This window comes from Meles meles, chromosome 1 (assembly GCF_922984935.1).
Source record: "Meles meles chromosome 1, mMelMel3.1 paternal haplotype, whole genome shotgun sequence".
Classification (NCBI taxonomy): Eukaryota; Metazoa; Chordata; class Mammalia; order Carnivora; family Mustelidae; genus Meles; species Meles meles.
Genome location: NC_060066.1, coordinates 50,908,275 through 50,921,396, shown reverse-complemented (window position 1 = coordinate 50,921,396; position 13,122 = coordinate 50,908,275). Strand labels below are relative to the sequence as shown.

Below are 13,122 nucleotides of genomic sequence, written 5' to 3'. Positions count from 1 at the left end.
AAATCAAATTAAGGCTAAAAGAAAAGAACGGTGAAATTAAGAGAAGATGGAATGGAAAACCATACAAAGAAAAGGAAGTAAGCAAATGTGAGAATGCTCAGAAAAAAATTACCAAGGAGAGTCAATGAAAATAAAGTCAATTGCAGTGTGATTTATAAAGGAGAAATATTTAACTGTGTTGTCTACGTTGGAGTATTAAATATTTTTAAAATTCGGGGATTTCAAAGACTTCTTTGATATTAGAGCATAAGAAACTGGAGAAAGTCCAAAGAAATGAATAATAATAAAATCCAATTATAGTTTACAAAAAAATCTTAGAAAATTCTTTTCCGAGTACATAAAAACATTTAATGAATCAAACTAAGGGAATATGCAGTTGACTTGTTTGTTAAGTACAAGCAGTCAAGTATAAAGAAGCACCATTCTGGAAATTTTCTCACTCATTTGAACCAGTATTACAAATGAAAACGTGAGCCGAACATTAGGAAATTTTATGTTTTTTTCTGACTTAAAAAAGAACAATGATAAATCCATCAGTAAAATGAGGTACTTGGTAAAATGACAAGAAGATTTTTTAATATGATAGCCACTCAATATGTTAATTAATAACTATTTATAGTTACTATCCGCTAACAGAAGAGCACTTGACTCTGGAGAAACCGATATAGATACAGTTCCAGAACATTAGGCAAGACAGCAAATCATTTAATATGGACATGCACAGAAAATACAGATATTTTCCCTTAAATCGTCGAAAGATGGATCAGTGATTGTGCTGAGGTTGAAAATATTTGGATGTATCCCTGAAAGTACCTGAGCAAAGGACTTTTTGTCAAGAATTTATAGGGGCTGCCCTAGCAAGGAGGTGTTTTAATAAAGAAGACAGAGCTCATATCTGAGCAGAGAAAAGGCCGAGTTCCACAGGGACAGCTGATATGCTGGTGAGGGAAAGGTAGAGAAGGTCCACATCTGTACGTTGTGCTGTGGAGTGACAAGAATGACATAAGAGAAAGGTTAACTGGGGGTGACTTTCTGTGCAAACCTGAGAAAAACTGACCGAAGGAAAGTTGAGGTATCACTCCAATCACTTAAAGAAATACTTCAGACTAGGGAGTTCAGAGGGAAAACCTCTGGGCTAACTCTGGGGTGTCCTGGATTGAAGCTCCTGCTATGAGTTCCTGGTTCGAGTAGCTTGAGGTCCTGCCCCTCCAGTCCCTTCAGTTTTCCATCTAGCAAACTTGTAAGAGCTCTCTGTGGTAGACCAGACATCTGTAAATGAGAAATTTCGGCAACTTCACTTCTTGCACCTTTTCAATTTTATCATTTTATGGTTCTAGTCGTTCTCTGATATAAGTATTATGCAGTTCATGTTAAATATTTCTACCCCATCCACATGCTATGTCTTGATAAAATTTGTAAAGTTCTATCAAAATTAACACATATTATAATTTTTATTTTTTCTTTCAAGTTCTTATTGAAATTCCACTTCGTTAACATACAGTGTAATATTAGTTTCAGGTGTAAGATTTAGTGACTCATCACTTACATACATATTGTAATCTTTAAACTAGGTAAGAATGTCAGAACTCTGGATGGGTTAATCATTTGGTACTCATGGTATTCTTTAAACGTTCTTTCAGTGTTTTATTTGGAAGAAAGGAGGAGGGCCTCCTTTCAAAGGAGGAGGTGGGGTGAGGTGACATGTATGAGAAGGGGAAGTCACCACAGCTGCAGACATGAACGGATATCTGCTGTCTTCCAAGCAGTCCATGGTGCTTCTGAACTTGAATGTCCCTACCAGCAGCCAGCAGCTGAAGCTCTGCAGTTGACTGCCTTCATCCCTCTCAGGAGTTAGTTGAGCACCACTAGCTGTTATGGAAATACGTCTCTGTGGGTCTTCACCCTTTGTGGTGGAAACAGCTATGGAAAGGATCCCTTCAACCTTACAAGGCATGTTGTATTATTGCATTAGCTCTGGAGAAAGATCTGCTGGTTCAAAATGGGGCCTTACCTCTTGTTCTCTGTGAGGTTTCAGTCAGAACGCTCAATCTCTTGGTCTTGTCTTACTAAAACATTATAAAAGGCAAAAACAACATAATGATGATATGATGATGATGATGATGATGATGATGATGATGGTGATAGGAGGAGGAGGTGGATGACTTCATCATAGGATTGTTTTTAGTATTCAGTGAGTAATCCCATAAAACTCTTAGAAGACAGCCTAACTCACAACACCTACTGTGCACTCCCTAAATGAATGTTCCCATTAAACCATGATGTTCATTCCCTCTGATGAGTTCCAGCAAACATCATTTTCTTGATTTCAATACATTACTAGTGACATTATAAGGACACTTTTACATAAGTCCTCTCCAGCAGCTACCAGTGCATTGTCCCTTAATTCAGTCCTAAAATCATATTGGTCTATCTTCTAATAAAATAATCTCAACACAACTACCTAAGTCATGCAGTGTCCCTGAATATTACCTGCATCTGCCCTCATTTGGGGAAAACTTACTCATTTCTAAAAGGAAAGTAGGGATAGCTAAGTAATAGTTTTGCAAAGATTATGTGACATGATGTGTACTTAGTACAGTGCCTGACACACAGCAGCACATAGTACTTCCTTTATCTTTCATTGTACACATACACAGAATACCCACCCTCCCTCCCTCCCTCCCTCCTTCCTTCCTTCCTTCTTTCTTATTTGTTTTTCTCTCATGTTAAAAGTCATTTTCTCCTACTTTGCCAGGTACTTTCAGGTTTTAAATGGTTCCTTCCATGAAACAGGGAGAGACATTGACATAATCACTTAATTTTGGATGATAAGTCATCCTTCCCAATTTATCAACAATCACTGAATTTGTATTTTAAATATAGAGTATGAAGATTGAGTCCGTTAGGGGTGCCTGGATGGCTCAGTTCATTAAGTGTCTGCCTTCAGCTCAGGCCATGTTCCCAGGGTCCCGAGATCAAGCTCCATTACTGCTGGGGGGGCCCCTTCTCAGTGGAGAGTCTGTTTCTCCCTCACCCTCTGCCCCAACCCCCCGCTGGTGTGTGCTCTCTCTCTCTCTCTCTTTCTCTAATATAAGAAAATTTTACAAAAGAGTGGGTGGCTCTGTATTCCCTGAGGTGAGAAAAGTAATGTAGGAAGGAGTTGATAACACGAAAGTCCTTATGTGGAAACTAAGGAAGTCAACCCTGGTGCAAGATTGGGAGGGCAACAACTTCCAAACATTGAGGAGTATACGTCAGGATACGCGTTTTAATGTGTGTCTGTGTCTGTGTCTGTATGATGATGAGTGAGGCTAGGTGAAGAGTTGTGGTGTATGTAAACAAATTTAAATTGTTACATAGCCATTGCAAAAATTGTTCAGATCGATGTTAATTACAGACACTACAGCACTAAAAATGTGAAAAGAGAAAAACTACACATGTGCTGGAACCATGTAATAATGTAAAAATTAATATCATTTATGGCGTTAATAGCATTAGGCTATTTCTGCCTCATCATCACCAATGACATGTTTATTCATATCACAGGCATGTATACACATATGTCAGACAAATGGTTTTAATTTTGTTTTGTTGTAATAGATTTAATGGTTTGTTGGTCTTCTGGCATGAGTAACTTTTTTAGAGGAGAACTTGCTTTCTGATTGTGACTTTGCTTTGGTAAATTTAAAATTTATCTTCACATCTGTGAGTATATACAATTCCATCCAAAACAGTGAACTCATCCAAATTAACTCTGGGGCCAGAAGATAGACACGAAATGACAAGTACTTGCATCAAGTAAGAAAATAACTTCAGTCAGTAAACATGAATTTGACTATTGTCCAGATTTATTGATATAATTTATTTTTTAAAGCTTTTTATTTATTTATTTGACAGAGCACAAGTAGACAGAGAGGCAGGCAGAGAGAGACAGAGAGAGAGGGAGGAAGTAGGCTCCCGCTGAGCAGAGAGCCGATGCAGGGCTTGATCCCAGGACTCTGAGATCATGACCTGAGCTGAAGGCAGAGGCTTTAATCCACTGAGCCACCCAGGTGCTCCTGTCTTTATAATTTAAATTAGTTCATAAAAAGTCCTTTATTCACCAAATACTTACCAAGAGTCCACTTAATACCAGACAATATATCCTTTGGATATATATCTCTGAAAAAAGAAAGCTTGTCCTCTAAATCTAATGTTCCAGTAGGCAGAGACGGAAAAACAAATGCATAAGTGCTATGGAGAAAAATTAAGCAGGTGAAAGGTTGTGGGATATAAGGTGTATTATATGTCACTAAGAAAGGCCTACTTATTTTATTTATTGAAATATATTAATCTCACTATTAAAGAAAACACAAGGAAAATCCTTCCAATGTTACATAATTGACTATGTCTTATAGTAAGATATAACCATAGTGGAGGTTCTTTGACCAAGAATCTCACTAAACACTATAGGTTGTTGGTCAAAGTCAAAGAAAGTGGACGGGCCTACTGCTAAACACCTGCCGACATGCTCTTTTTGAAATCTATGATTATGAAATGCAGTAATTACTTATATATAAAAATATTCTTGACACTGTAACACTCCTTCTATTAAGAAGAATGTCTCCTGGGACGCCTGGGTGGCCCAGTGGATTAAGTGGCTGCCTTCGGCTCAGGGCATGATCCCAGAGTCCTGGGAGTGAGTCCCACTTCAGGCTCCTTGCTCAGTGGGGACCCTGCTTCTCTCTCTGCCTCTGCCTGCTACTCTGCCTGCTTGTGTTCTCTCTCTCTCTGAGACAAATAAATAAATAAAATCTTAAAAAAAAAAAAAAAAAGAATGTCTCCTGCTATCAGTAGTAGACTGAGTTTGTTAACACTGAAAAGGAATTTTGGCAATTGAAAATGTCTTCTGCTTTTAGCTGGGAGATGGAAGCTTAATGTATCATCAGGAAGTCTTATTACATAGAATTATTCACTGGTGTATAAATCCTTTGGTGTTTTAAATAAAACTGCATTTCAGACACCCTCATTAGCACATGAAGGAGATTTGAAATTATCCACAATTTGAAGGTTTGGGAGAGGTAGTGCTCCTGAGCTTCTGCTGGGGGCCAGGCTGGCATTGCTCTCAGAGCAGAGAGAATACAAGGCACATGAAGACAAAGCTTCCATGCTTTTCAGTTGACAGTGTGAATGGAGTGTGTTCAGATAAGGATATGTCCACAGTCCTGTGAAAATAGAGGTCTGGGGTCAAAAATGAGGCAGGGGGGAAAGGTGGGCAAAAGACTCATGAAAGACTTCTTTTGGAAGGAGATAGAGTACCCACCCAGCACGTAGTAGGCCCTCACCAACTCTGAGACCCTATCACATGCCCCTTCTCTTCGAGGCCTGGGGAGATCATGTGAAAATAATGCAATTCCTGCATTGCCTGAGAAGCAGTCTGTTTGGAGAAAGAGACAAAACTAAAAGTGATCATTGCTTTAATAATTGAACATACAAAGTGCACTGAATGCTCAGAGAAAGAAAGAATTTGGTAGAATTTCAAAACTGAAATACGAATCTCGGCATTGTAGGGTGGCTACCAAACATGTGAACCCAAAGGATAGTTTTTAATTTCTGTAAAAATCAAACAAGGGTTTTTATATTTCATATTTGTATTTTCAGTTCTACTGTTCTTGCTAAATACATGAATCTTTTCTTAATTCAGCATTGCTTAAAGCACAGCACTTTAACAGTGCAGATTTTATTAGAGAACTTAACTGATATCAGTTGGGGGGAGGTGAGGGGAAGACAATTTTCTCTAGAAGATTTGCATTAGATAGAGTAGTTACAGGCTGTAGCGTCTCCCCTGTAATTTTATGAGAATGGTATTACCCTGGCTTTCACTGTGTGATTGCTGGTTACCTTCTGTCAGTGAGCAACAGTCTTACTGCAAAGCAGGAGCACAACCCGTCTCTTTGTCTCCGTGGTCAAAGCAATTACTTCTTAGAAAGTCGGATTTTTTCAGAATGACCATGTACAGGAGCAAACGCAGACATCAGAGATGTAAGTAAATTCTGACCCAACTTTTTCTTACGACTGTGGTGGCAGAAACATACTTGATTCCTTTAAAGACTAATCATGACTTCTTCAGATCTATCCTGGTAGTAGGAAAAAAAAATATTGTAGCTTTTTTCTCGCTAACCTTTATCTGTATCCCTCTTACATGCTTGGAAAATGTTGGGGGTAGAGGGGATAATTCACTTGTTACTATGGAAACCTTTGGAAAGGTTTACAAAATCAACAGAGAAACAGATCAAATGCAATTTCAGTCTAGCTCAGCAGCCTTCATTCAGGCATGATCACTGAATAGTTCTCTCTCTCTCTCTCTCTCTTCTTTTCTTTTCTTTTCTTTTTTTTCCTTTCTTTTCTTTTGTTTCCTTTCTTTTCTTTTCTTTTCCTTTCTAGAAGTGATAGATTTTCTTTCTTGAAAGTCTATTGAAGGGTTTGGGAAGCTAACCTAAAACTTCTCTTTATTTATCCAATATCAATTATAACTCTCAGGAGAAATAAAACAGTTCAGAATAGAGGGGGGAGAGTTAATTGTTACTGACAAGCTGAATATGTAACAGGATATTCATTGCCAAACTTCTTGGTCTGGAGCATATTTGTAACATAATTCGCTACAGACACCATTTTAAAGGGTTAAAAGGAGTCATTGTAATCTACCCTAAAGAAATTGATTCTAACTGAAAAGGAACAGCACAGTTACCCTGGCCTGAAGTCCAGAACAGAGATGATTATGGAACTGAAAGCCATTAGATTTAGCTAAGAATCAAAATCTTATAATAAAACTGTGTTTTATGGCAATGCAATATGCCTGCCATGAAAAGCTTTCCAATCATTTCTCTTTCTAGTAAACCCAGCTCGTTATCACTTTATCTTCCCTATTGTCAAAAGCAAAGTAAATATCACCTATTTAACCCAGCGTATCCTATCACTGACTCTGTTTACCATCTTAGACAGGTAACTACAGCTTGTTCTATAGGTGAAGTCTATACTTTTCATTATTCCTATAATGTCTTCAGGTATTATTAAATATTTTAATATACAGAAGGACAATCAGCAACAATTACTCTACCAAAAGGCCAAAACATGATAGGAATGAAATAATTTTTAAGTGTGATAATATTTTTGGCCAATTTCCACTTGAGACCTGAACCCTAACATTTCTCTTGTTCAAAGAAGTTTTATGCACCAGAGAAAGCTCTGAGGGCCAGGACTGCCAGTGTGATTTTATATGCCTGATTGCCTTTTGATGCCTCTCTTTCTTGTGATTGAGAAATAACATATGATAACTGCTGCTTGTGTCTTGTAAAAATGATTGGTACAAAGTCTACAAATATATTGCTGATTAATATCCTTGTGATTTCCTCCCACAAGAATGGATCTAAATTATGCATGTACTTGAACACCATCTCCTACCTTTACTCCTGTATCTTTTAGACACCCCCTCATTTTTTTTCCATGTAGGTAATCATCATCTTAATGCACATGGCAAATAAAAGATTATAGAAAAATTGTACTGAGTCTTTCCCCTAAAATGTGCTTGCTGAAGTCTGTGATTAAGCAGCAGGAAGAAATTGTGAATTACATGAGACAAGTCAGAAGATGTATAATTATACAGGGATGAACACAGTAGGGTGTACTAAATGGTTTAGTTAAAAAAAAATCTAATGTGTTACTTCTGTTTAATTGTATCAGCTATATTAGATTGCGTTAACTGTTTCTACATTCTAATCATATAAAATATTGGAGAACAAAAATATAATAAAATTAAAGTATACAGAAAGGTTAGCAATAAAAGCAAATAGAATCCTTAAATGAATTTCTATCTTATACTAATAATACTTGCAAAAGTGGAAGGTAATGCAATTGTTTGCTGCCCAATAGGTATCTAAAAATATCTGAATTATCCCATCACCAAAAACCAGTACATTCCCATTTTCAATCATATCTTTTATGTGTGTGTTTTTGATCATATAAAAGGCATAAACTAGCCTAGAGGCAATTGTAATCCAATTAAGGCAATAATTGCACACTTAACGAAACCTCAATGTGAGAAAGAAGGAAAGTGTTCTTATGATTTTCTTTAAAATTGAAAAAGTACATATATAAACTTTCTAATTTCTTCATTCCCTAGAGACTTACCATAATATCCTTTAGTAAAAATAATGCAACTTTCTTTTAGGGGACCCGGGAGAAGACTAGGGAAGGTGCGAGTGGCTATGCGAGGGGATCAAAGAGAGGCTGGGAGAGCCAGACTCCTGTCAAAGACATTTTAAAGTATAAATTACACTAGCCTTTGGAAATTCATGTGGGACTTTGAGATCATTCCTCACTCATGTCTAGATTGGTTATTTATAATTCCCTACAGAGGTGAAGGAAAGGGAGGGAAGGATACTCTTTTCCTTGCTTCTGGTGGAACACAAGCTGTGGAAAATGAAACAGCTTCAGTGTTCGTTCAGATAATAGATCTCACCTGTGCACAACTGCATAATGACTTTCAATTAGATACGGAATTTGTTGAGTGGTATCAAAAAATGTTTGCATATGTCGGACGTTGATCTTGCCAGCACCAAACAGGTACTTCAAGAGGAACTCAAATATGGGTAAGCCTGTTTTTACAAATTAGGTGGAGGCAGGAATCATTATTAGCATAAATAACTTTGTTCTTTAGTGTTTAAACATTGAATTTTTTTCATATATACTATATCATTGTATTTATTGAACTGTGTCATTTATGTTTACATTTTCAAGATGTTATGTATAAAACCGCATCTACCTATAACCTCCCTTGCCGAAATTCCAGATGACCTTGAGAAAACATTTTTTGGTTTATAAAAGAGGCATAGAGATACGTTCTTAAAGATGAATATGTTTTTGAAATACAGACATAGAGAAAAACTAGAGTACAATCCACATGCTATGAGATACAGAATTTTGAAAATACTGCAATCCTCATACCACAGCAAAGAGAACAGAGTACATCTAATTTCAGGTGTGTAACATTTCATCTTATTTTACCAGATAAGAACAGATGTTCATTTCTGATTATCAATGATATGTCTGGGGCTTATCTGTCTTATCTATCCCATTATGGAGGGGATTGATGAGATCACTTCAGGAACCTGAACACTGGCCATGGTCTTCTACCTGTAATCTTGGCCAATGTCTGTTATCTCTGTGGGCTGCAGTTTCTTTTCCTATAACTTTAGCAGACTGTGAAGGGATGTTTTCTAAGGTGTCTTCAATCTCAAACTCCCAGAGTTCCCACAACATAAGTCTCATCATGTAATTCTTCTACTCAAAGAAATTTTATGGGTTCTCATTGCCTAGATTGTGTCTCTGGGGTCATGTTCTTCAGATCCATGGGACTATGAATTTATTGCAAGAGACCCTACAATTCATGTGAACATTAATCATTACCTGTATAATGGTGAAAAGAAGTATATATGTATATATGCCCATGAGTGTTTCACCCGTGTTATGTATACAGACTTTTATACACCCATATTATTTTTTGGCTCTAAAATGATACCCTTAATAAAAGATGGTACTAAATTTCTTTTGTTTCATTTTAAATATTTTATTTATTTATTTGATGGAGAGAGAGATCACAAGTAGGCAGAGAGGCAGGCAGAGAGAGAGAGGAGGAAGCAGGCTCCCTGCTGAGCAGAAAGCCTGATGTGGGGCTCGATCCCAGGACCCTGAGATCAGGACCTGAGCCGAAGGTAGAGGCTTAACCCACTGAGCCACCCAGGCACCCCCGAAGGTACTAAATTTGTAATAGCTTTTAATATCATGTATTTTATATAGTTTATTTATTTATTTATTTATTTGACAGACAGAGATCACAAGTAGGCAGAGAAGCAGGCAGAGAGAGAGGAGGGAAGCAGGCTCCCCGCTGAGCAGAAAGCCTGATGCGGGGCTCGATCCCAGGACCCCGGGATCATGACCTGAGCTGAAGGCAGAGGCTTTAACCCACTGAGCCACCCAGGCGCCCCATTTTATATGGTTTTTAAGCCAGTTATATCACATAGGGATTTTGTGTTTCAATATTTTTTAAAAAGTGCTCTCATATTCCCAAATTTTGGGAATCACTGAACTGGGAAATGAAATACAAACATAACCTTATAAACACATATTTACACTATCGTCCCTCACTGCATACTTTTTTCCTGATACCACCTTGTTCTAGCCTTTATCAGGCTATTGGCTGATCTGCAAAATTCATTATAGACTCTCTTGTCTCTGTGCCTTTGCCCATTCATCTTCCCCATTGATGGATGGCCTTCACCCACATATTCATGTGTAGAAATCATCCCTGGTCAAGGCTTCATTCTTTTTTTTTTTTTTTTAAGATTTTATTTGACAGAAAGAGAGAGAGCACAAGTAGGCAGAGCAGTAGACAGAGGGAGAGGGAGTAGCAGGCTTCCTGCTGAGCAGGGAGCCTGATGCAGAGCTCGATCCAAGGACCCGGGACCATGACCTGAGCTGAAAGCAGATGCTCAACCGACTGAACCACCAAAGCGCCCTAAAGCTTCATTCAAATGTCACATCCTTCATAAGAGTCTCTCCAATTTCCACATCATTTATCCTTTTTTTCTCACTTTTCAATGCCATTTTATAATTTCATTCACACTTCCTATGTTCTGTCTAAAGTTTCATCAGGTAAGGGACCTTCAATTCTTATTTGAAGCATTCTCAGAGTATAACACAATGCTTTAACCATAATGATCCATACCTGTCTAGTAAAATTTATTCATTTAAATAAATATTTACTGATCACCTATTATAATACTTTCTAGACACTGCTCTAGTGTTATGCCTGTAGCAATGAAAAAACAAAGTTCTAAACAAAGATGACACACAAATAGATCCATAATACGCTATGTGATGCTAAGTACTGTGGAGAAAAATACTGCAAGCAACAGGGAAAGGGAGTTTTGGAAAGTAGGATGAGGAATGGCTGTTTTCTATATAGTAGTCAGGAAAAGCCACAATGATTAAGGTGACATTGACTCAAACATCTGAAGGGAAAAGATGGAGTAAACTCTGCTTCTTACTGGATACTTTCAGACAAAAACAGCATGTGCAAAGTCTCTGGGATAGGAGGGATACTGGAGGACCACAAAAGAGGCAACAGAGAGTTAATGAAAAGATATGAGATCTAAAAATCACTGAGGCATTGAATGGGTGGAGTAAGACATAGAGTTAAGTTAAACAATATATTTTATTTGTAACTGAATTAAGATATATTAACTTTTCAGGGACGCCTGGGTGGCTCAGTGGGTTAAAGCCTCTGCCTTCGGCTCAGGTCATGATCTCAGGGTCCTGGAATCGAGCCCCGCATTGGGCTCTCTGCTCAGCAAGGAGCCTGCTTTCCTTCCTCTCTCTGCCTGCCTCTCTGCCTACTTGGGAGCTCTGTCAAATGAATAAATAAAATCTTTTAAAAAAAAGATATATTAACTTTTCAGAAACTCTATCCATACTTCTAAGTGACTTTTTTTTTTTTAATTTTAAGATTTATTTATTTGTTTGAGAGAGAAAGAGTATGTGTGTAATTCTTGGTGGGGGGAGCAAGGGCAGAGGGAACGGGAGAGGGAGAGAATCTCAAGCCAACTCCCTTCTGAGCTGGAACCCAATGCAGGGCTCAATCTCACCTCCCTGAGATCAAAACCTGAGCTGAAATCAAGAGTTGGATACCATCGAGGCACCCCATTCTAAGTGACTCTTGCATTATGTTTATTAAAATGAAAATTATAAAAGTGATTTTTAAAAATATTTTATTTATTTGACAGAGAGAAATCACAACTAGGCAGAGAGGCAGGCAGAGAGAGAGGAGGAAGCAGGCTCCCCACGGAACAGAGAGCCCAATGTGGGGCTCGATCCCAGGACCCTGAGATAATGACCTGAGCCAAAGGCAGAGGCTTTAACCCACTGAGCCACCCAGGCGCCCGATAAAAGTGATGTTTTAAGAAACATTACACTTCACACTAGGTGAAGCATCCAGTCATTAGTTGAAAGAGAATCAAATTTTTGTCATCTAGATGTCAGAAACATTATTTGATCAAGAATATTTTCTGATTTATCTTCTTGTAAATATCTCTATATTGTTGATATGTTAATCCTGCCCTTAAAAAATCATGCTGTGAGAAAAATTTACAGTTTAATAGAACTGTAAGTCTTTAAAAATAAAGATTTCTTTTTTTTTTTAAGTAATCTCTATACCAACATGGGGCTCAAACTTATAACCCAGAGGTTAAGAATCACATGTTCTATACAGACTGACCCACCCAGGTGCCCCTAGAATTGTAAGGCTTCTTAAAGCATTTGCAGGAAGAAATGACTGCTGCCAGTCTTAACTGATGTATAATTGGTGTCTTAGTGGTCAAGATGAATAACAAGTTTAATATTCTATGATTATTGGAATGTGGGTTGTCTTAACTGTCACATACATATTTATTACTATATTCTATCTTATATAAATCCTTACTTTAAATATATTTTGAAATTCTTTATCACAAATTGGATATCAAAGATAAATGTGGATTCTTATTTAAAACATATTTATGTTGATATTACATCTAATTGTGAAGATGAAATTAATCATGACTCTTAATTCATAAATTATTTTAGATCTCAAATGTTGGCATTATTTATTACAGAACCATTTGAAGATTCATATGATCTAGGTTTAAAAAATATTTTAAGCTTACACTAAAAAAAAATGACTTGAGCTTGATAAGCAAAGCTCTCTAGAGGACACTATTACATTCAGTCATTGATTTCTCTATTATTGATGCTTGTTGGGAATTCTGCTCTGACATCTGAAATTTCTCCAATCTTTTTTCTCTCAAGTTCCTAATATGAATTCTATAACCGATATGGATTGAGAACTTGTAACTTTGTACATTCCTCCATGGAATCATGTCTGCTTGGATAGAATCAAGATTTCAGATTGTGCATGCCCAGTTGGACTAGAGTTAACCAGTTTGAGAACAGTGAGGTACAAAAGCTGACTAATAACACCCCTGATACAGATTGACCTTATGAGGAAATACGTAGATCTGACTCGTGTCCTTAATCATTTGCTTTGCTTTT

At 37.4% G+C, this 13,122-nt stretch overlaps 1 protein-coding gene across 10 annotated transcripts in view; it reads left to right on the top strand.

The window, feature by feature from the left end:
• Positions 1–13,122, top strand: part of RALYL (RALY RNA binding protein like) — a 698,485-nt gene that overhangs the window by 484,299 nt on the left and 201,064 nt on the right. Inside the window, exon 1 of one of the 10 annotated variants that reach the window (XM_045994473.1) lies at positions 5,920–6,021. The exons of the other annotated variants lie outside the window; for them this stretch is intronic. Within the exon in view, the coding sequence (XP_045850429.1) occupies positions 5,985–6,021 (37 nt within the window). The 5' untranslated portion in view covers positions 5,920–5,984. Of the gene's footprint in view, positions 1–5,919; positions 6,022–13,122 lie in introns of those variants that run through there. 10 annotated transcript variants of the gene reach the window in all.